This window comes from Pteropus vampyrus, unplaced genomic scaffold (genome assembly GCF_000151845.1).
Source record: "Pteropus vampyrus isolate Shadow unplaced genomic scaffold, Pvam_2.0 Scaffold462, whole genome shotgun sequence".
Lineage (NCBI taxonomy): Eukaryota > Metazoa > Chordata > Mammalia > Chiroptera > Pteropodidae > Pteropus > Pteropus vampyrus.
Genome location: NW_011889243.1, coordinates 902,018 through 925,941, shown reverse-complemented (window position 1 = coordinate 925,941; position 23,924 = coordinate 902,018). Strand labels below are relative to the sequence as shown.

Sequence of the window (23,924 nt, the reverse complement as noted above, 5' to 3'; positions counted from 1 at the left end):
CCCTGAGGCAATGGGGAAGGGAAGAGGGACACTTCAGCCATGTAGAGGAAGAACTGAAGACAGCCCAGTGTGGAGGCTGAGCCCTGGGTCAGGGGCTTCTGCCTTTTGCCCAGCAACAGCCACAGTGGTCTACAAAGGCTCCAGGGTGCCAAACAAAGTGCAAATTTCAGACCCAAATGTTCTATTCTGTCAAACTTCCAGAATTCTATAAAAATCATCAAGGAAGCTAGCATCTTCTCTGAGAAACATTTCTACCCAAGATGATGACAACTTTAAAAGTTTAACTCTTAGTGGGGAAGGCTGTGGTTATCACTCTCACTTCAGCACCCCTCTGGCAGATGGGGCCAGGTTAATGTAGTTTGGGCACTAGTCATACAGTTCAGGGAACAACTGGGCTCTTCAGCCCTAGCCAGTTCATCCAGATACCCATTCAAAATGGGCAACAAGGGTGCATGACTGACATGTGAATGACAGACCCCCAGGGATGGGGTCTCCAGCTGGCCCACATCCAAGAAACATCTCTCTCCTTCTATCCAACTAGGCTCAGTCTTGCTGAGTAGCCACAGCTGTTTTCGGAGGTAGTGGGCAAAGGCCTACGGACTTCTCTATTCTGTGACCTTTTAAAACAGGCATTCTGCAGATGTCCTGGGCAACTGTCTTCCCAAAAGTGTCCAGCACAGAGCCTGGCCCATAGTAAGCACTCAGTAAATGGTAGCAGTTCCTGTTAAAACTGGAAAGGCTCACTGTTCATTAGCAGCTGAGGGAAGGAAGGGCAATGTAGACAGGAGGGAACTTGGAAACCATTTAAGTGAAACTTTGGGACTGTCTCTAGATTTCAGTTATCCAGGCCTTCCCCATGCCCTGACCCCCAAACCAGTCAAAGAGGCTAGTTTTTGATGCTGCTATTTTAGTTATATTTTCTTTAGTGCTCAAAGGCAATTTTACCTCAAAGGTTTACTTGATTAAGTCAAATGCTGTAGAGATAAAGGCTCTTGGAGGCTGCTGGAGGCTTTGGTTCCAGTCGCAGACTTCCTGGTGCCTCTTGAAGGCATCATTACCCTCAGTGGTCCAAGGGCATGCATGGGATCCTGCTCAACCCATGCATGGAAGGCAGGAGGGCAGGAAGCCAACCCAACCTCAGTTCCCAGTAGGCAAACGAACCCCGCCTACTGCAGCCACCCTAGGACTAAGCATGTATCTCTAGAGTCGCGGCCCCTCTCCTCGTCTGCATATGCTGTTGGACAGGGTGCGGGGGAGCAGAGACACCCAGGCCCCATCTCAGGCGCAGCAAAGCTGATGAGGACATCAGGAAGCAAGGGGCCTAGGTTCCAGGGCAGATTCCAATCCTGCTGGCTGTGCACTTGTTACTTGCATAAAGGGCCATGTCCACTTAGGGTCAGGATTTTATTTTTCCCAAAATGAGAAAATCTATTTCAGCAAATTTTAGAAGTGCTCACTGGTATGTATACATATCTAGCATTAACTTCCATTTATTTGACATGTGCTATGTAGGAGGCACTTAGTGGGGTAGTTATTCTGAACAAATTCTCTCATTTGATCCTCTCAACAACTCTGTGAGGGTAGGATAATATAGATGAGGAAAGTGAGGGTCAAAAGGCCAAGGCCCTGAGCCAAGGTCCCACTGCTAGCACATGGAAGAGCTGAGATTTGAACTAGGGGCTATCTGGCTTCAGGGCCCTTTGCCCTTAACCACCACATGACATGGGGCCCAAGGAGCACCAGTCTGTCATTAGCCCAGACCCTACCCCAGCCACACCTAGCAATACCCCTGATCTCTGAGATCACAGATGGGCTGTAAAGGAAGGAAAGAGTCTCTCAAAAGGTCACTTTATTTCTCAGTACCCTCCATCTCACAGCATGGTCTGTGGGAAATCTCAGGGACTTGCCAACTTGCAGGCTTTCCTGACTGCATGGCACCAGGACAACCCACCAAGGAGCTAAAACTCCAAAGGCCTGGCCAGGGGCCCGCCACACTGGGGCTCTCCAGCTGAGGCAATTTCTAAAAGTGGTTCCTGGGCATGATGTAGAATCAAGGTTGGTCAGTCACTCCTTGGTCCCCTCCCAGGGGCACAGGGACAATACAGCAGCTTGCTCCTCTGGCTTGCTGGGCCCATCCTAGGAAAAGGTGAGGAGGGGCTCCCAGAAAGCAAGTATCTTCTGGTTGAACGAAGTTGAGACCTGGGCCTTTGGTCTAGTTTAATGTGGGGCAGGTCAGGCTCTTGGAGGCTGTGCAACAGGCCAGGCCAGACCCCTACTCGGCCAAGGCAAGTCTCCACCTGATGTCTACCTTCACCAACTCGGCCTAAAAACACACTGGGTACAGGACACAAGTAGCAGAGGTCCTGGGTTCAACTCTGCTGGAAGGAGAGGACTTCTTTCACTTTGTTCACAATGGTGCCCACCTCAGCCATGGCTCCCAGACCTAGAGAACAAAGTTCTGCTGTGGCCTACAGACTGAAGCAAGGCACCATCCCCCACTCCCACCCCACCAAGTATCCCCCGCCAAGGGCTCCACCCAGAGCCCAGTGCCTGAGAAGGCCAGGGCCCTCTGCCTGAGCCAGACCCATCACATCCTTCCGAGACCCCCAGGACAGGTCTCGGGAACAGTTCCTGTAGCCGTCAAGAACTGCGCATGGACTGCATGCCACAGATGATGCCAGGCACCTTACGTAAACTATCTCATTTAATCCTAACAACTCTGAGGGAAAAGAATTATGATTTCCATCTTCCAAATGAGAAAGCTGAGCTTGGAGTAGTTTTGCCTGAGGTCACAACAGGCTGGGATCTGAACCCAGATCTACAACAGGCTGGGATCCGAACCCAGATCTGACCCTAGGTCGTAAGGACAGACTGTGAGCCTGGCCAGCTTCCCACCTTGGTCGCCACACACTAGCTTCTTGGCCACACAGGGGATCTCGATGTAGCCGAAGGCCTTGAGCTGGTCCACCTGCTGTGAGGTGATGGGATGCTCCCACATGGCGGTGTTCATCGCTGGGCAGAAGAGCAGGGGCTTTCTGCGGTCCCAGGCCCGGATGACACAGGTCTGTGAAGAAGGGCAAAGGTTGGGAAAAGGGTGCCTGCTGATCTGCCTGCCACTCCTCCCCAGCCCTTCCAAATCTTACACGCCATCCTCTGGGCCATGACTAACCATAGCGTTGGGATGACTGGGAGCTGCTATCTGCAGGGAACTATCTCATGTCACTCAGGGTGTGGAGCCATGTCTCCTCACCCCTCTCCACCTTCCCATAGGATCTGAGACAAGGCCCTATACACAGGAGGGGTCTCCTTGTGTGGCCAAGCACAAGGCTTCTCTACAGCTAGCCATACCTCACAGAGAGAAGCAACCCTGGGCAGGAACAGAAGACTAGCTCTATAGTTACCCACAGAGCTAAGGACCAGACTGCTCAGCAGATGGGGCCCGCCCACCCCGACACTGGCTATATACTTCAAGGCCCACGAGAGCTGAGGCCAACAACATCTTATACATGACAAAGACCCTCTCACATGTATTATCTCATGAACACCCACTGCAAACTTGTAAAGGTGCTGTCCATTTCACCAAGGGGGAAGCTGCACTCCTCAGAAGTGAGTAGTTGCCCCAAGTCACACACCCAAGGAATGATCCGGGGAATGAGGCTTTGTACAACCTCTACTGCACTTTGCAGCCTCACTACCTCCTTATTTCTCCAGGCCATCTCATTGAGCCAGGGATGAGAGCAGCTATGAAAGAGAACAATCAGCTCACAGAGTCCTTAGCGCTGTGGATTTTAAAATCACGTAGACGTGACTTCAAATTTTGACTGTGCTATCTACTACTACTGGCCGTGAGAACTTGGACAAGTTATTTAGTACTCTGAGTCTCAGTTTCCTCTCTGCAAAAGTCCCTCTCATTGGGTGACTGTGAGGCTTGAGGGTGAAAATGCTTAAAGCTCTTCACACAGGGCCTGACACAAAGTACAGGCTACTGAAACAGTAGCTCCTGTTATTATTACAGGCACAGGCTTCCTGGGCCAAGGGCTGCCTTGGGGAGAGATAACCATTGTGGCCCACAGGAGTATGCTCCCCTGTGTTCTGACTGTTCCAAGAACCTCCTACAGGCCCCTCCGGGAGACAAGCTGGCACACCCCTTTCCTGAAGTAAAACCCATCAGAGAAAAAAAGGAGCAGTCCAGAGAACAATGAAATGAACAGTCCAGGGCCAATAATGCCCCTCTCAGTGCCCCTGCCCTCTCCTGGAAACAGGAAGGAAGTAGGACAACACACAGCCTCAGGATTTGGCTATTTGCGTAGTCCCAGACACCAGCATTTGTTTCCCACCAAGATCTCTCAATTTGGCAACCGGACTATGAATGGACAGTTTCAGTCATACTTCCTCTTGGCCCTGTGCCACCTGCTGCTTCTGCATAAGTCACGAGCATGCCTAGAAGAGCCCCCTAACTGCATGTAGGTGGGTGGGGGTGAGCTGGGGTTTCTATGTGTCCTCAAAACAAAGCACACTGACCAGAGCAAAAACCCAACCCCTCCATGTTTCACATCTCTCTAGCTCTGCCCACCTCATCTCAAAGCTCAGTTCTTCCTGGACCTTCCAGCAGCAGGAGGCATGGGAGGAGGCATCAGTTCCCACGGTTACTTCTGTTTGGCCAATGCTGTGTTCAGCACCTCAGACTCTGGCCCTAGGAATTCACTTGGGCAGAGAAAAGGCCCGGATCCTGGTCAGCAGACCAGTTCCCAGCTAGACTAGTCACCCAAGGAAGTCATCTCCTCTTTCTGAATGTGCTAGGCTGTTTAGCACAAAGAAGGGGCTAAACCCTGAGTGGGCCAGAGGGTGGGTGAGGTGCCAAAGGCCCAGAGGTCGGTGCACAGGTTCACACCCAGCACTGGGCACTGGAAAGGGAGGAAATCTGAAGTAGGGAGGCAACAGGGCAAACTTCTTTTCAAGTATACAAGGAGAAAACATCTTTTGAGAGAGGACAGAGCCATAGATCAAGGATGGTGACAGTTTAAACTTTACAAGATTTTCAATTCCTTGTAAGATCTGCCTTCAAGTGAAACCTTTTAAGGAAAATAGCCTGGGGGCTGGTCTTGGGAACATATTCTTGCTCAGCCAACTCAGGAGGAGAGAACCCTAAAGATTTCAGGGAACAGTTGGCAGCTTTGAAGGAAAGAAAAGAACTTTTGGGAGAAAGGAGGGGGCCCTCAAGAGACTGGCCCAGGCCTGGGCTTAATTCCTAGAGGTTGGATGCTATGCCACATGGGCCGGCTGCTGCCCAGCAGGGGAAGCCTAGAGATTTGGTGACGGTGTTGGTCACACACAACTCCAACCCACTTTGATGAAAGTGGCAGGAGCTTTACAGGCTCTAGCCACCCTGTCAGCCCCAGCCCCAGCCCCACTGGGAAGCCTTCTTGATCATATTGTCCCTAGGCTCACCTATCTATGCACTCTCCTACCCAGGTCCTGGCCACACAATCTGTGCTGCTCTTCTTCTGGACACCCTGTGTTCCTATTCAAATGATGCTTAAATCACTAGCAGATTCTTTTAGAAATGCTTTAAGCACCATCAGTAAGCACAGGAAGAAACTAACCTCCTATCTAACCACAAAAAATCTTGACCCAATTTCATTATTCACTTCTTCACCATATTTAATTCTGAAAAACTCGTAGCTGTTTGCCAAAATAAAATTACTAATTACCCCATACATACAATAAGTATTTACTGAATGCCTACTATATGCCCAGTACTGTGCTAGGTGGTGATTTCATTGTCAAAGGACCAACTGGGGTCATTTAAGATTGGACCACACCCCAGAGCATACATACTCCCTTCTCCCCTGCATGGGTAACCAAAAATTCTCTCCTTCCACACTGTGAGCTCCACATGTCCTGTGTGTCCCTCAGCATGGGGCCCAATTCATGGTATATAAAAGCTCAATGAATGAGGAAATGAGGTAATAAGGCAGAGGGAGGAAGGAGAAGAGATCATGCCTAACTCTTCCCAGGATGATCAAATAAACAAAGGCTCTTTAAGGACAATAGCTCCCCAGAGGTCCCTTAAGCCCTAGACAATCCTAACTTTGTACAGCTGGACTTCTGTTCCTCTCCTCCACCATCCATCAGCTCATGCTCTCAACCTGTGTTTTTTTTCTTTTACACCTACAGCACCTGGTATTCCTAGGTGGTCTCCCATCCAAGTTCTAAGCAGGCCTGACCCTGCTTAGCTTCCAAGATCAGACGAAATCGGGCACGTTTAGGGTGGCATGGCTGTAGTTCAATCTGTCTTTCTCCCCTCTTCCCTTCTAAATTTTCCATAATATACAGGAAAACTGCATATTATGCTACAGGAGAGATAAGTGTGCAAGAGAGATCCATTAGGAAGTAAACGCTCTTATCAGTTGCCCATGTAGATAAACAGATCCTGGTGAGAAGGCAGAGCTAAGGGAGGCAGGCAGTGGGGCTGGCCTGGGAAACCGACAGAAAGGCAGCCATGAATGAAGGACAAAGGGAGAAGAGCTGAAGGTCGAGGGGCAGATGAGAGGTGGACATCCTCAGAGAGCACACACAAGTCAAGTCCATCCATCAGGACCAGGTCTTCTACCCAGTTGCCAGAGCACAGGTGAGACAGGAGGGGGCAGCGGAAGTGTGCTCTGAGCAAACTGCCCAACATAAAAGGATTCCAAGGTGAGAACCTTGTATAAAGGCAGTCTGCAGCTCAGCAAACTGGAAGTAAGGCCCAGGGAGGAAATTGGGCAGGGAGTCACTCACAAGCAAATTGTCACAGATGCCACTGGCCACCTTCCCCAGAGTGTTGGCATCAAGAGGAGCCACCAGCATGAGGTCTGCCCACCTCCGCAGGTCAATGTGGAGAACTGGGTCAGACCGGTGCTTCCACATCTGGCAAAGAGAAAGAAATGGGGTCACTGGGCTGGCCACTCTCTCAGTGTGGAGGGAGGAAGTGTTGGGGGGAAAACCCAGCCAAGGGCACTAAGTCAGAAACCCAAGGGAGACCACCTGAGTTACCCCTGCCCAAATCCATTGCCATTCCCTCTCACAGCTAAGCTGGTGAGCATTGGCTGTGGAGCCAACAGCCTGAGAGAAACCAGGCCTGAGGAAACAAATGCCCCTTGTCTCTCAGAGCTATTCCCTTTATGGTTTGGTTTTCAAGAGAACTGACATCTGGCAGGGAACTCCTGCCTAGCCTGTCCGTTTGAGGCGGATGCTTGGATTGTCCAAGCCAGTAGAAGAGCTCTGGGGCGGTGAGAAATGGAGGGGGTGGGGTGGGGAATACGGACCAGCCAAAAATGTTCTAGGCTGAGAATGTTTAAAAATGCCTGGCAGGGCACCCCTGTGAGGCCCACATGCTATGTCTAGTGAATCAGCCAGTGCTCACCCTTCTGTGGGAGAGCAGATATAGAGCCCAGTGGCCGTGGGAAGTGAGGCGCTCTGGACAGCCCTGACACGGGGCCACGTGGACAAGGGTGGTGGGAACAGAGCTCCTCTGTGGTTTCATCAGCCCAGATAAGTACAAGGACACTCAACCTCAGGCACAGGGCCAAAACTGAGCTCTGCCTGGGGTGGGAGGAGACTGCAGGCCTCCTGCAGGCCAAAAGCTAGACAGATGTTTTCCTCATCACCTCTGCCCCAAGGGCCCTGACCGCTGACTTGAGCCTGGCCTGTTTGCTACAGCCACCAGGACTATGGCTGCAGGACACTCCTGTCCTGTTGGTAGAAACACATGGAACTCACCCCTGGGGCCCCCAGCACTGACCTCCCATTCATCAGCATCACTGTAGAGGGTGACAGGAATGTCCTGGGGACTGTAGAAATGTTTGGCTCTTTCAGTTGTGACCACTGCTACTTCTAGCTGTCACCAAGAAAAGTGGGGGAAGGGAAAGAGCAACCGTTACCAGAGCCACTCGTGGAGGTGACACGGGGCCAGGTCAGGCAAGTGCTTTCTTCACAGTCTGGCTAGAGAGAGGAACTTCTCTCTCCCTGGCAGTTTGCATAGCTACTTCCGCTGTCATCCAAAGGTCAGGCCCCACCAGATGTGGCTGTTTCACTTCCCCATCTAAGGAGCTGCTGAGGAATGAGTCACCAACTGTCCAGTGTATATAACGCTGCAGGCTCCTGACACTCAGGCAGAGTGAGGCGAGAGACAGAGCGAGGTGAGAGGCAGAGCCAGGCAGGAAGGGAACTCAGGGCAAGAAGGCCACCCCAAAGAGGCTCACGGGTCCTGAGCTCTGAGCTATGTCGAAGCCCTACCCTCTGTAGGCCAAGGCAGTGGTGGGGCTGGGGCCCAGGCCTTGGTGTCTGCATCCATGTCCCACCGAGACAGCAGGCAGAATCCCCTCTCGCACTTCTAGGAACAAGGACTCATGGGCTCCAGCTGCATACAGGCTCCAAGAAAAACAAACTTGTGTACCCTATACTCATAGGGCAAACACAAAGTTTACCTTCACACTACTCATTTACTAGATAAGTAAATAATGCAAACAAGGGGATGGTTAAGGTGCTTAACAGAATGAATGGCTGTGAGAAACAGCACACGGTAGTGGAAATTGCACTAGTCCAGCTAAGCTGGCAGAGTAAAGGGGCCCAGAAGAGATGGCTGAGAGGTGAAGGATGTAGAAATTCCATCTTTGGGTACATTTATCCATAAGGAAGAATAGTGAAGGGTGACAAGGACAGAATCATGGACTAACCCAAGCAGGGATCGTGAGTGGCAGTGTTTGGGCCAGATCCAGCGGGCAGATGTGCTGTTTGGCCTGCATGGGGTTATAAACATTTTTAAGCCAATATATACAAATCAAAAAATTTCCCATAGAAAATTCAATTTCCTGGCTTCTCTTAAAAAAACTGAAAGTTCTGGCACTGCCAGCCCACATTCGCACTGATGATGATTTAATTGTATTGAGTAAAGGCTGCCTCTCTGTATGGGGTGCGCCTGTGCCAGTTCAACCTAGTCCCCAGCCTTCTCTGTCATTTCACCGAGGCCCCCTTTCTTCATTTGTTTCCTGCCTATTATGGGACAGCGTTGTGCACAGCACCTAAGAGCAAAGCTGGGAGCAGAGCATAGAAGCCTCAGGGAGGGCAACCTGCAGAAGAACTTCAGGTCTGGCGTTCCCAGCTCTACTAGGGAGCTCTCGGGCTTATCCATTCTCCTTCTCACTTCTCCTGAGATTCTACCATAGTCAAACTTGCGCAAAACTTCAGGGGCCTTTTTAAAGGTCGTTTAAACCAAACTCCAATGATCACTGGAGTCCCTTCTAGGCCAGCCCTAAACAAGCCTTGCCCAGTTCTGAACAAGATGGCGTATGAACGGAGCTGCCATCCCATCAGTGAATCAGCCCTGGAGATGCCTCAGGACCAGTCCAGGTAGGGAGAGCAGGATGGTGTTGAGACTTTTAAGACACAGAGTGATAAGGTAAAGTATGGGGCATGGTAAGTTAGAAGTAACCATAAGAATAGTAACATATAACTTTTGAACAAACAGAAGAAAATTCAATCTACACATAAATAGGAAAGGGAAAAAAAAGAAGCAGAGAAAATACATGATAAGAAGAAAGCATTAAATAAGATGGCAGAAGTCCTAATATAATTTAATTGTAGTACATACACAATGGGTTAGACTTTAATCAAAATTCAGACTCTCACATTAGATGTTTTTAAATCCAATTCTAAAAAGACACATTTAAAACAAAAGGATATGTAAAGGTTAAATCAAAGAATAAACTTTCAGTTAAATAAGGTAGATTAAACTCTGCTCCCTCTCAAAAGCCCACTGAAATAAAAGAGATTTTGTAAAAGGTATGAACCACCACCAACAACAAAATAAGAGGACCAAAAGAACAAAACAAAAATAATCCAGCAGTTAAAATATATAAACATATTTTTGGAAGATGGAAGTGGAAGGAGGAGGTATTAGTGGATCAAATCAGATCAGATTAGAAGAGATCAGATGCTATTTTTTAAAATGAACATCCAGGGAACAAAAAAGAACTCTTGGAAATTAAAATTATAAATAGTGAAATAAAAAATTTAATATAAGGTTAGTAGAAACCATCCAGATAGTAGAATAGAAAGATAAAGAGTTAGATAATAGCAGGGAAAAAAAGGTAAGAAAATCAGATCAGCTTCAGAGGTCCAAAATCTGACTAATAATGAGTTCCAGAAAGAGAGGAGAAAAAAAGGGGAGAAAACTACAAAAGAAATGAAATGAAATTTCCTGGAACTGAAGCACTCAGAGGTGGGAGCTATCTCTTCTGCCTGTAGGAGTTTGAGGTGTCCCATTGTTAGGCTCAGGGAACCTGGAGTATCGTGTCCCTCGAACTGAGTGTCAGTGCCTGCACTAGCATCAGCTCTTCTGGAAGCCACACCCTCCTGCTGATGTATATGGAACTTGCAATCAGCAAAAACTCAAAAGAGTTCTCACCCATGTGGCGGCTTGTCAGAAGCCAGCCGACAAAGTAATTCAGGGTACCTGAAAGGGGGAGCATGGACTGAGGAAAAGAATTGCAGGAGGGAGCACGGATTCAAGCTGTGTCCCCAAGTTTATTTAGAACACACAACTTATAGCATCGCAATGAGAAAACAGCAGTCAAGACCCAAGGTCAGCCAAATTACTTATCCTGCAAAACAATGAAGTTCTCACAACTCAGAACTCTCTGCTAAACTGTAGCAAAGAATTTGCAGTGATTGCTATGTGAACAGTTGTCTCCCAGACAACCTCCTTAAGTACACTTGGTTTTTAACCCCTGACACTCTGCAGTGGTTCTGGCTGCAGCTCCCCACAGCAGCTAAGCCACAAGCCCCAGACTGTACCTGCACAGCTACTTTTCTGGTCCCAAATGCAGTCTCTCACATTTCTCTGGTAAAGTCTACCTTTCCAGAGTTGGCCCTCTGTTTGCTTGGTCTATGGAGAGCTCCTGAGATTTTAGTCCTGTTCCTCCTGGCCTGTTTCAGCTAGCACCACCATCGGGCAGCCCTGAGGCATGAATCCAAATCATGAACAGAACAAAGTCAAGAGCAAGAGCCCTTCCATAAGGTTCACAGGCTGCGGATGGAGGGTGGGAAAGAATCCATCCCAAATAGAATCTTCCACTAGTTATAAAAATGCTGACAACATCAACAGGTGGTTAGGGGATATCCTAGGATTACATCAAAGGCTTCGCCTAAATCCAAAAATACTTTGTCTAATATTAAAAAAAATAAACTAAAATTGATATGCCTTATTCCCAGTGAGCCAAATCAAGCCCCAGTGACAACCATTTCCTAAGTGCTCTTCTAAGTGCTCGCAAGCCTCATCTATCTGTGAAGCCCATCTCCTTCATCATTTTGATAAGTCATTAGTCATCTCCAGCCCCCAGCCTCTCTGCTATCTCCCGCATATCCTGTAGGTCACCAACTACAATCCCAGCACCCCAGAACAGAACCTGCCCAGGTCAGGAGGTGGATCACCCAACCTGGGTTCATGTCCTTTCTATCACTATTCGTCCCATCTTTTCAAGCTCAAAAGAAAAGACAGAAACAAAATAGGACTTGTGAGCCCCTTCCCCATTCCCTTCTGTCCATCCTAATATTATGCCATTGGCCTCCAGCATCAGGCATTGTTTTGTTGTTCTTTTTTCAAATACATGTAACAGCCCTCTTGGTTATCCTGAGTTTCACCACAACTTCCAGTCACTCTGGACCATATTCTATCTTCATCTTTGGTGACATATCTTCCTTTCCTCTGCTTTCCAATCTCCTTCAACAGAAGACTCCCCAGGTAGCCATATCAGTTTCTTTTCCTCATGGGGATTTTATCATTTCTTAGAGCTTCCCAATCATCCTGAACAATTTGCCACTTAAGAATGTCCCAGCTCATTCTCTATTCTGAAATTTGGAAAGCTGCTTCCTGAAGATCTAGTTTCCCTATGCTCCCCACTCCCGAACGGCCTGCCAGGTCTCAAAGTAAAGACTGTGCCTGGGGCCAGCCTTCATAAACATTCCCAATTTGGTAATGGCCCTCTCAGGGGCTCCCTCCTCCCTCTCAGCTCTACATCCTGGGATGTAGAGGTTAAGAGGTTAGGGTCTCAGAGCCCCATCCAGGGGTCCAGGTAGGCTGCCCACTCTGGGCATTAGCCCCTGCTTGAGATCTTCTCTCTAAGCTCCTCCCCCAGTCTCTCAGTTGATCCCTCTCTGGCTACCCTCCCAGGCTATAAAGTCATTGTTAGGGAGCTTCCTGGTGTCACTGTCCCTACCTAAAGAGTACTGTGAAGAGTATGTATGAGCCTGTCCTTCTTGATGACCCTCCCCTGACCCCAATGAAGCAGCCACCTCTCCTTGGCAGTGACCGTGACCCCAGTGCTGTCTGGCAGGCCCAGACCAGTTTTTCTGGTTTCAGAGGGATGTCACTTGATCTGATTCATCAGCCCTATGGGCTTTGTTCTTTCATTTTCATTCACTCTGCCAAAAGGTCCTGGGAGCCAAGGGCTGGACCCTGGGTTTGCACACATTAAAAAAAAAAAAGGCAAGTTGTGTTACCTTCTGAGATACTAAATAACGTGTACTATTTACTTGACCACACTGACCTTTCTCCCAGCAAATGCCAAGAAGCCCTGGCAGTGCAAAAAACTCCTGAGGGCAGGAACCCTCCTTGGCTTTCTCTTACACTCTCCTGGGTCCTGGTAGAAGCAGAGCTGGGCATTAAAACAATCTCCCACACACTACAGAGTTCCTAAAAGGTAGTCCTTTGCTTGGTTCCCTGGTGAAACCACTACCAACAGTTTTCATATCTAATATTTTTAGCCTGAACCTCTTTGTGTGATGTGACGAAGGCCTGCCCAGACCCTATTATAGAAGCTGCTTGCTTTTTGCCTAGCATTTATAGAATTATTTTTCCTGTAACCAGTTGGCAAGTCTGGTTTCCTTTTCTCTGTTGAAGAGACATCACCAATCCCATCTGGGGTTCCTGAAGTGTCAGAGAGGAGAAATGAAAATAGAATTTGGGGTGATGCCTCCTCTTCTACTTTTAGGCCCCTCGTCTGGCCCAGCCTGCTTTGGGGGCAGATTCTCAAAGAGACCTGTGGAGAAGTACTTTCACAGCCACAGGATAGAACAAATCCTATGGCCTGAATCTCCACCTCCAACTCCATCTCTAGCCTCTACTCACTATAACCATGAACTAGCAGCACCCCCTCCCCAAGTTATGACAACCAGAAATGTCTCTGGACATTGTCCAATGTCTCCTGAGAGGTAATATCAACTACTCTACAGAATTATGCAATAGAACTCTCTGCAGTGATGGAAGTCTGTCACATCTGTGCTACCTAGTATGGCAGCCATGAGCAACATGTGGCTATTGAGCTCTTGAGGTATGGCTGGTGTGACTGTGGGCCTGAATTTCTGGTTTCATTTAATTTTAATAATTTAAATTTAAATTTGAATATGGCAAGTGACTACCATATTAGATAGCACCACTCTGGTATATACAAGTGAAGAAGAGCCTCAGCTGGAAGCCCCAGGTGAGTGGCTGGAAAAGAGCAGGTGTTTCAGTTTCTAGGGCGTGTGATGATGGCTCCACAGGAGACTGATGAGGATTCTAGAGAGGAGGCACCAGCCGTGCCTGATTTAACCTGTCACAAAGGTTGGAACCCTAAGCTTTGGTGGCTGAGGCCTCTGGGCTGACACACACAGCAGAGGCCCCCGACACTGGGCCAACCAGTGTTGACACTAGCAGTGCCCAGGGCCTGGGGGCCAGACAAGAAGCTAGCATGAAGCTGAGCATGGGGATGGCAAGTATACTCTAGGAAAAAGGAATACTGGTGCCCAGGGAATGAGCACATGGGGTGGGAAGCTGTGGAGGAGGTAGCCTCATTAACAAATCCCTGAAGGGTTTCTGGTTGGCTGAGTGGGTATCCTAATGGCTCACAATGTTGTTTCAACTAGCAAACATTTACTGAGCCTACTAAGCTCATGCGGGCCAGAGCGAGTAAGGTACAAGCTCTGCCCTCAGTAAGGGCTCAGTCTAACAGGTGGGTGGGTATGCAACTCCTGATCATAAAGCAAGGCAGTCCAGGCAAGAGTCCACAGCTTCTTGGGATTCTTACACTCACATTCTCTAGCTTGAGCAGAGAATGTCCACTCTCCAGGTCTGAGTTCCTGAAGTTCACACGCTAATAGGAGTCAGGAAAACTAGCCTCAAGCCCCAATTCTGCCAACTCACTGGCTGGGGGATCTCAAGCAAATCCCTTCTCTAGCCTTGGTTTCCCCTTCTGAGCCATGAGCCACTTGGACTACATGGCCTCTAGGGGCCCATGCAGCCCACTGTACCATCTTAGCCCTCTTGTGACCTTTGCCCTTGCCCACCAGGCTCTGCCTCCAAATGGGCCTTCTAGGGGACCTCGCATTTTGGTCACACCAGCCTTTCCTGCCATTCAAGCAGGACCGAGCTGCAAATCTCTCTGTGCCCTTCCCCAACTAGAGAAAACTCTCAAGAATAGAACCAGAGAGGCAGACTGCAGAGGCTCTACATGGGGATGTTGTTCTGGGGTATCAGGAAAGGCCCCTGGGGTACAGGACCCATCGGCCCTTTGACCAGCAGCTTGTAGAACTCATTCCCTGGAGGAGCAAGCTAGGGAGGAAGGGGCCAGGCAAGACAGTGGAGACCCGAATAGCTGTCTCAGAGCAATACAGCTAAATGGACCAGTTTCTATATCAAGACCACAGAGCAGGCAGGTAGTCTCCGCCTAGAAAGAAACAAACCTCAAACAAGTCCTTGTCTCTCCTACTTGCCTTTCCTCCATAAGCATTGGCGGCGGGGGCGGGAGGGGCGGGGCGGCGAGCATAAAGTTACAAAGAATGTTCCATAACATCCCCACTGAAAGCCCCATGAACTTTAAAAATAATACACAGAAGGTAGAAAATTAAAATTGAACGGAATGATACAAAATGAAAAATGCTAGGCTCCCTTCCTGCTCCTGTGTCTCTACCAGGGAAACCACCTCCAGAGGAAAAATTGCAGGCAGTAATTCAGATCTAACAAAAGGAAGTCATACTATATGCCAGGGGGTGACAAACTTTTTCTATAAAGGGCCAGATACTATTTTAGGCTTTGTCACAACTACGTAAGACTGCAGCCATAGGCAAGGTATAAATGAGTGAATATGGCTGTGTTCCAATAAAATGTTATGGATGCTGAAATTTGTATTTCATATACTTTTATGTGGCACAAAAGAGTCTTCTTTTGATTTTTTTTTAACTATTTAAAAATGTAAAAACCATTCTTAGCTCATAGGCCATACAAAAACAGGCCATGAGACTGGATTTGGCCAATGGGCCACAGTTTGCTAACTCCTATACCTTGCTCATTCACTCATATCTTAAGGCTTGTCCTTCACTGATATCTTATAGATTGCCCCTCATTAGCACAGAGATCCACTCATTCTTCTGAACCAATGCCTCAGAATCCACTGAGAGGCTGTACCATAACTGCGCCACGCCTCTCTACTGTAGGACATTTTGTTTCCAGTTTGTTTTGGAATTATAAACAATGGTATAATGAACATCCTTACACACATGATCAACTTTTATAAACATATCTCACAGGGTTCAGTTCTATGGGTGAATCATGCGCTATGAACATTTGTGATTTCTCATGATATTGCCAAATGGTCCTCCATAAAAGGAGAATTCACTTCATACTGCATATGAGTAGGGGGCCCTTTCTCCCTCACCTTTGACGGCTCTGAATATCTTGATGGGCATTCTAAAAATTTATCCTTCTCTAAGCTCAGAGCCTGCCAGCTCCCTGAATGGGAAATTTTCTCTACCTTTAGAAATCCCCTCTGGCTCTCAGCCCTGCTGATGCCTGCCTTGGCAAGGCTAGAGGAGTGACTGTCTTCTCCCAAGTGAGAAGGGTGCCAACCAAAGGGCAGAAACTGACTGAGCTGACAACTCAGACATAACTGTCCCCCAATTACTTGACAATTACAGAACTGCAAAACATCCTGAAACTCCTTTACCCCAGGACCTTCTCTCAGGCTGCCTTTGGGTCCTAGTTCTTTGTGCCTTCACATCTAGAATCTTCTCCCACTACTGCCAGAAGAGGTCTTGGAGATGGATCATTTGAGTACCTGTCCCCACTTCATTGCATAGATAAGAAAACTAAGGCCATAAAGAACTGACTTGCCCAGGGTCCTAGTGTGAGAGGCTCAGCTGCCTCTCTTGAGGTAGGGCTAGTGTCCACTGTCCAACTCCCCACACTGCACATAAGGGATCCAAGGCTTCTTTGTTGGCAGCCACTCTCCCTGACTGCTAGTGTGTGATGCTTGAGGCTAAATCTACCCTTCTTCATAAGCCCCTCACAGTCTCCCTGGTCTGGCTTTAAGTCAATGATTCTCCTGGGGTACCTGGACACACCGGTGAATCGGGAGTTGTTATGAGCCAGGTCTGCAGAATCACCCAACTTCCTGCAGCCCACACCCCACACATTCGTTTGCTAGTCAAAATCTAGGTATGCCTAAGGGAGTCCTGGTAAGGAACTCATAATTTAGGCAAAAAGCTGAGAAGGACTGCTTTAAGGGACAAGGTCTGTTCCTGGGGGTGACGTAGAAAAGGGCCAATGGCAAAATCAGTACCATCAGGGAGGGTGGGGAAGTGCTGGGGGAAAGGTCACTGCCTCGGGGCCAATACAAGGCAAGCCAGAGATCCCCCTTGGTTACCAATACCACACAAGGACCCCACCATACAAACTCAGGTTCTTTAAGAAGCTTTCTATCTGCAGAATGAAAGGGCCGAGAAATGTGATGGCTGTGGGCCCTCCACTTGAGCAGGTAGAATGTGGCTCCGATGGCTTCTCCCACATGGACCATCTCACCAACCCCAACACCCCATACCACATAGCTGGCCCAAAGGACATGACAACAAGGAGAAAGACAGCTAAAGACATGAAACAAACACTGTTAAGTGCTTCCATGTGCCAGAAAATGTGCCTAGTTGTTGGCACAAGATGACAAACTGTTTCATCTATGTCCCTCTCCTTCTGTCTTAACAAGAGCCTGAAGGCATGGGTGGCAGGAGTCATCTTTATTTTAAACCGAGAAAAGCATGCTCCAAGGGGCTAAGTCAGGACCTCCTTCCTCCCAAGTCAATGACCTTCTGGCTGCCTGCCTTTCAGCTTCAACTCCAGCAGAGAGAAAGAGCGGAGTCTTGTTCCAGTCACAGCTTGTCCTTCAGTGGACAAGGCTAAAAGACCTGGGGTAGGCTGGAAAGCCTCCCTGCTCCAGGCCCTTTCCTCACACCCCTATAAATATAAATACTGGCTGTGTGGGATGGCAGGAAGCGGTGGAGCTGCCATTTCCCTCAGCTCGGAAGCTGCCATCTGTTTCCTGGGATAGGACTCCCTGCCCCCACCCACCCCCAGTCCGGAAATTCACTCACTCTGGGGCTCTGGTGGGGGCGGGGTTCGGAGGCTAGGGACTACACAGCTCCTTTTCTCCCCAGGGGGCCCGGCCAGAGGCTGTCACTGCTACAACCCTTTCCAGGCCTCCCACCCTCATGGCTCTAGCTGGCCAGCTTCTACCAACAGTTCTGGGTACAGGAAGGATGGCAGGCCCCAGGCAGCACTGCCCTGGCAGCACCACTGCCCAGCCTTGGGACTCTCCTCCCTTTCCCACTCTGGCCTGGCTGGCATCCCTGGCTGCCTGCTTCACTGCTTGTCCCAGCCTGGGGGATAAGGCGAGGGGCTGACTTTCTGGGTTGAAGTTTGTGGAAAGTAAAAAAAAAAAAGTAAAAGTTTCCAGCCCCTGCCTAGAATCTCAAAAAGGTCATCCACAAGTGAGCACTGCCCCCTGCTGGACACACCAAGTACATCCACCTGTGCCACCCTGCGTTAGGTGCTGTGTAGATACAAGCAAGGAAAAAGCACAGCCTCTGCCCCAGTGACTTAATACCACCCCACAAAAACTAGTGTCGGACAACATGAACAGAGTCAAAGGCAGCCAACGGTTCCATATCTTGGTCAAGGGTCTCTCCTTGACCAAACTCTAGTCAGGCTTCTCTGAGCCACTTTTTCAATCAGGCCTGTCCTTGAGCCTTGTCCTCAAGAGCAAGAATCCTGCTAAGCTGGTTTAGCCAGAAGCCCCCATCCTTGATATCTGACCAGCCTGGACATCTCATCAGGCTCCTCATCCCCCAACACTCCCCAGAAGATGTCTTATCACCCTGCCTGCCTTCAGCAAGAATCCTGTTAGGATCATTTAGCAAGAATCCCCTTTACTGCTGATGTTTCCTCTTAGTAATTTTCCATCCACTGACCGCCCCGCCCCCCACCCCCCACCTACTCCTTGGCTATAAATTCCCACTTTTCCTTGTTGTATTCAGAATCAAGCTCAGTTCTATACGGAGGTCTCTTTTCCCTTATTACAATAGTTTTTTTCTGAATCAAATCTGTTTTTACCACCTTAAAACATCAGATGAGTTTTAAAAGGAAGGGAACAAAACCACATGAGCTGAGGCAGGCTAGTATGGCTTCTAGATGAAGGTTTTGTGCAGAATTTGAAATGGCAGACAGAAGCAGAGAGGGCAGTGCAACCTGGCAGGGGCTAGCCAAAGCAAAGGTCACCTGAGTGAAGTGTGCAGCAGTGAAAGAGCAAGAGAACAATCAAAGCACCTGGATACCAGAAAAGGAAGTGTGGTTGTCACCTGCTGGCATTCACATTGTTTAAAGCCTTGAACCTTTCCCACAGAAGAACCTGCCCCAGAACCCCAATATATAAAACTGATCAAAGTTGATATGGTCTGGTCAAGGGCAGGGGCTCAACCTATCAATCTCCAACACACTGTGGTGGCCCCTGGGTAACTCTGAACACTTGAAGGAATTAAGTTTAAACCAAAGCTGCCGCAAATGCCCCTGAGGTTCCAGTGCATTTGCACTGACAGAACAGCTACAGTGTCTCAAAGGGAGAATAGAGCCACAGTGTTAAAGACAGAGTGAAAGCGGGGGATGGAGGGGGGACAGGGAGCCCAAAGCAGCAAGGGGGCACTGAGAATTTGTTGCATTTCTCTGGCCAGCCCTCCTCCCATACCAGGACCTCAAGGAAACTCAGGGTCGACACATGGAAACTCAGCTCCTCCATTCACCAGAGCTTTCCTGTCCCAGTCTTCCCTCGAGCTCTGTCCACACTATCTAATCTGGCTCCTGGTTATACTGTCACACTGGTCTCTGTCTCCCGCAATGTCCTCATATCAATGAACACAGAGAACTTCCACAAACACCCCAATTAATAAAAAGAAAACCTCATGCACTGAACAAAAATGGGCTGGCTCCAGGAACAGCAATCTTTTAATATCAGAGGCTGCCATGTTTGTCTAATAAGGATACTCACACCAGGAATGTCCAAAAGCATTGACACCAGAAGAGGCAACTTCAGGGCTGCAACACTCCCAGTGACACCCACAAGAACATGGTACTGTCTCTCTACCAAGGGTGCAGCAGCTGGACATGAGGCCCTTGGTTCCATGTGGGGTCTGGTGGCTTCAAGTTCTGGCAGCCTGCCAGAAGTGGGCTCCATAAAGCTGTCAAAATTTAGGATCTAAAAGCAGAAAAAAGGGCACCCACTTCATTCATACATTCGACACTGGGGTTCCTGAGGCGTCGGCAGTCCCAGCTTCTGGGAGCACAGAGTTTGATAAGGTCAGATAGCCTCAGCACTCATAGGTAAGTTAAAATGTAATGTGGTCAGTGCTGTGAGGAAGGTCTATACCAGGGGCTGTGGCTGGCCAGGAATAACTCTGAGGAAGTCAGAAACCAAAAAAATGGCATTCAGGTTGAATCCTAAAAGAGGAATTAATTTTTCCAGAAAGAAAAAAACTCTTGCAAAGGTGAAAAGACCTAAAGGAGGGTGGCAGGCTTGGAAAACAGGGAGTAGCTTACTAGTGAGGCTAAAGTGTAATGGGGTGGGGCAGGGGGGCAGTAAGTCTGAAAAGTCAGGTCAAGGGCAGTGTCAAGGGTGGTGAGGGCCAGGGTGAGTTTTCATTTTAGAAAGATGGTGCTGGTGACAGTGTGGAGGGGGCCCTGGTGGTGATGAGACTGAAGGGGCAAAGTAAAGAGCTACTGTAGTGGGCCAGGCTGACTGACTGAAGGGAGTAGCAAGACGAGATGAGTTCCAAGGTTAAATGTGAAGTAGAACCCTAGGCTACGAGGGGGTTTGGCTGCTTCAGGGAGCTGAGAGATTTGCCTCTCTGTCCCTGTAGATCAGACTGGACACAACTCTACAAACCCAAGCCCAGGAAGAGACAAGCATAAAGGGGATGTAGGCCCCATGAGACCAGCTACTTGGTTTATTCCTCTGACTCTCAGATGTTGCTATAAGTGTGTGCCCATGATCATATGGCTGATGTAAACACCAAAACCAACATTCTGCAGGCTGGACCAGCAAAACATACTCACTCCATTAGCAATAGTCACTGAGGACAAATTACTGAGGGCAAAGGAATTGTGGAAGACACAGTCACTTTAAATGAGTTGGAAAGACAGGAGTAATACCTGAAATCACCTGAGACGGGTCCTTCTCTGGGGTGCACCTTTTTGGTGATCATCGATCCAATTTGTTCATCAGGTTTCTTTGCCTCTCCCTCTCCACTTCCATACCACGGCCAGCAAGCTCCCTGAATGTGTGACCAGGTCTAATTGCCAATCACCAGGCACTTGGTGGGTCCCAAACATCTGCTAAATAAATAATAAACTGTACCCTCTGAAACAGGGTGTGGCAGAGGAGAGAAGCCTGGCCTGTGAATCCCAAGTGCTGGGCCCTGTTCATGGTTGTGCTCCTGACCTGGTATGTGGCCTAGGCCTAGAGTACTTCCTCTCTAGACTTATTTCTTCATCTGAAAAATACAGCAGTAGGAACATGCAATCTTTAAAGCTCCTTCCAGCAGAAACCTTCTGAGTCAATGCAGAAAGACAGCAGTAAGGGCTCTCTGTACTAGAGAGTCCCAGAATATGCACTCAAAATGGGCAGAATCAGCAACAGAGGGGTTACCAAGGCAGACCCTGAGGAGAAAGTGCCCGCGAGTCTCTCAATGACTACCTCCATGGCTGTGCACCCACAGGACAGGGGCTTCCTCTTTACTCTACAGGCCCCTTGGCTCCCTAGGGCCTCTTTGCCCAGTATTTGCCTTCAGGACTCAGGTATATACCTACATGAGCTGAAGATCATGTTTGGATCTATTATCCTACTCCTACCTGGAAGGGTCTCTCAGAGGCCCAGAACCTTCTCAGTAGGGGTTAAGCACAGACCAGTTCCCTTCAGCAAGACTCCCCGAAAGTTCCATTTGCCAGTGACCTCAATCTCTGCTCTACACCAGGGCCCTGCTTGCCTAGAGCAGAAATGTATCTACTCCAGGGCCTGGGGAGCCCTGTTAGCAACTGGCCTATCATCCAGCTTCTTCCAAGAACTAATCAGCAGTCTGATCAGCACCCACAGTAGGTGATGTAGGCACATTCCTCACTCTCTAGAGAAACCTGCCAGACCTCGAACTTTGACCCTGTCCCACTCCAGCCAACTGGTGCTAGGACAGAGAGTTTTCTATGAAACCAGAAGCTGAAGTTCATCTATGCATCCCCTGAAACTCCTCCACATCAGGCTGATATCATTCCTAAGGAACAGGTTACTGAAAGCAGTTAAACTTGGGGCAGGAATCCATGTTGGTGACTTCAATCACCCCACAATACATGGTACAGCCCAAGATTTACTACTTGAGCCTACTGAGCAATTTTTGCTAAGGACCAAAGCCTACCTACCTTTCTAAAAAGTGGGTGGGAGATTTGTATTTGAGGAGTAGAAAGTGGATAATTTAACCAACATTTGAAAGCAAGGTCAAATTGATTCAATCTGACAATCCCATGGAAATTGACAGCTAGCAGTTATGTTCATGCTCAAAAAAGACCAAATCCCAACAGTAAGTCTGTTACTCTAGCCAATTCCTGTTAGAACCATCTATTTGCACAGCCAAGACAGTTGTAACCAGCAGCTCATTTCCCTGGGCTCTGCTGGACTCATAAGGAACACCTGAGCAGCAGAAAGAGTTGGCAGGCAGAGAGGTTATAGGGCTGAAGGCTGTCTACTAAGCCTCAAGCTCCCAGGGCACCAGTCATGCAGATAAGCCACAGCCAGGAAAATGGCAGCTTCTCTGTCCTTTAGAACAGGGGTCCGCAACCCCCGGGCCGCAGACTGGTACTGGTTTGTGGCCTGTTAGGAACTGGGCCGCACAGCAGGAGATGAGCAGCAGGTTGGCAAGCAAAGCTTCATCTGTATTTGCAGCCGCTCCCCAGTGCTAGCATCACCACCTCAGATTCACCTCAGCTTCATAGGAGCATCGGTCCCTCGTGCCAAAGAAGGTTGGGGACTGCTGCTTTAGAAAGATAGGGCCAGAGTAAAGAGCCTCAACCTGTGGCAGGCTCATGGTATGTAAATCTCTTACGAATTTAATTATGGCAGTTAAATAAAAGTTTCTGTGATACCTGTCAGTCACAATAAGGGCAGGTGTGGGTCCAGGGAAGAACCAGGGCTCAGACAAGGTATGAGCCTAGCCCACAAAGGAATGATGAGGGGCTGGGGCCTAAGCAAAAGCAGAACCAAACTCAGGGGTGGGGGTGAGAGTGGGGATGGGCAGGGATCCAGGACTTAAATTCTTAATGTTTGAGCCCCTCACTACTGGCCCCAGGCTTCTGCTTTGACCTCATCTCCTACCAGTCAACACACTCTACTCTCTGCCACAGTAATAATGAACCACCTATCACTCACCAACGTGTCACCCTGCCCCCAAACCCAAAATCATTAAAAGAAGTCATATGGCCACAGGAGTACTTTGAACCCCTTCTCCTAAGGAAAGACAAGGAACTCTTCAGGGAGAGCTCAAGGCCTTGGCTTTCTAAGATGCTCTTCTGTCAAACCAGAAGCAGTATACTTGACTCTGCTGCTCCCGTAATCCCAGGCACCCCTCCTCCAGGCCACATGTTGGGAGAGATGTAAGTTATTATATTCACACAGGCGGGCTACTAGCAAGGGAATGACAGTACTGCCACCTCTCAGCCAAGGGAAGAAATGAGGAAAACTCTTGCTCCTGACACCACTTCCCCAACTTGGCAATCTCTCCTGCCCATTATCTGGCATGAGCCTCCAATACTTCAAAAAAACAGCATTTTTCTCTGACAAAATGTGGCCTCAGTCTAATTTTTAAATCTCAGTCAGTACTTTTAGGCTGATCTAGGAGCTAACTGCAACATTCCAAGGCTCAGCTTTTTCTATTTAAACAACTTTTATAAGATAATTTGTATTTTGGTCAGTCCCTATTCCTTTTTGGAAGCAGGCTCATGATTTCTTTTCTTTTTTTTTTTTTTTAAGGCAATTGGTTAAGTGTGGGGAACTGACAGGGCCACCTTTTAAACTAGATTAAACAGCACTAGACAATCGCCGAGCAGCACAAAGCGGGGATGGAAGCGCAAAAAACAAATCCTCCACTTCAGGCTCGAGCCGGGAAGGGGTTCCTAATGCTCCCGCCCCACGGGCACAGAGAGGAAAGTGAAGCTCCACAGCCCCTACACGCACAAAAGTGAGGACACATACGCACACCCGCAGACCCGGTCGCAAGCTAAGTTTCTTCAGCCTCCCTCTCACTCCGCCCTGCAGCGAGGATTCATTCCCCGAACCCCCTTCGTCTCCTCACCCGCGCCAGGGGCGTCTCGGAGGCGCCCCCAAATATCGCAATATCTCGGCCGCCTTTCGCGCTGATTCTGATTGGCACTCAATCTCACGAGAGTATCTGGCAGCCTACGTGATCGCGCAGCCTTCTGGGAGTTGTAGTCCATTTCTCTGCCTTCTGGTAGTTGTAGTTCGCTGGAGAGAATCCTGCCGCGAACTCTGGCT

At 48.9% G+C, this 23,924-nt stretch overlaps 1 protein-coding gene and 1 pseudogene across 13 annotated transcripts; both read right to left on the bottom strand.

The window, feature by feature from the left end:
* Positions 1-1,829: 1,829 nt before the first annotated feature.
* On the bottom strand, positions 1,830-23,881 carry PPCDC (phosphopantothenoylcysteine decarboxylase). 13 transcript variants are annotated; one of them, XM_011382103.2, is made up of 7 exons: positions 23,725-23,808; positions 20,543-20,725; positions 19,383-19,589; positions 7,784-7,879; positions 6,781-6,909; positions 2,896-3,064; positions 1,830-2,443 (listed from the first exon to the last, which is right to left on the bottom strand). In XM_011382103.2, exons 3-7 carry the CDS (start codon positions 19,566-19,568, stop codon positions 2,370-2,372), a joined length of 654 nt encoding a protein of 217 aa, XP_011380405.2. In that variant the 5' UTR covers positions 19,569-19,589; positions 20,543-20,725; positions 23,725-23,808; the 3' UTR covers positions 1,830-2,369. The 13 variants fall into 13 exon arrangements, with proteins under 13 accessions (XP_011380405.2, XP_011380403.2, XP_011380408.1 ...); XM_011382101.2 differs by having other exon boundaries at positions 20,543-20,722; positions 23,725-23,807; XM_011382106.2 differs by having other exon boundaries at positions 20,543-20,722; positions 23,625-23,767.
* Positions 6,169-6,287, bottom strand: LOC111732481 (annotated as a pseudogene).
* Positions 23,882-23,924: the final 43 nt, after the last annotated feature.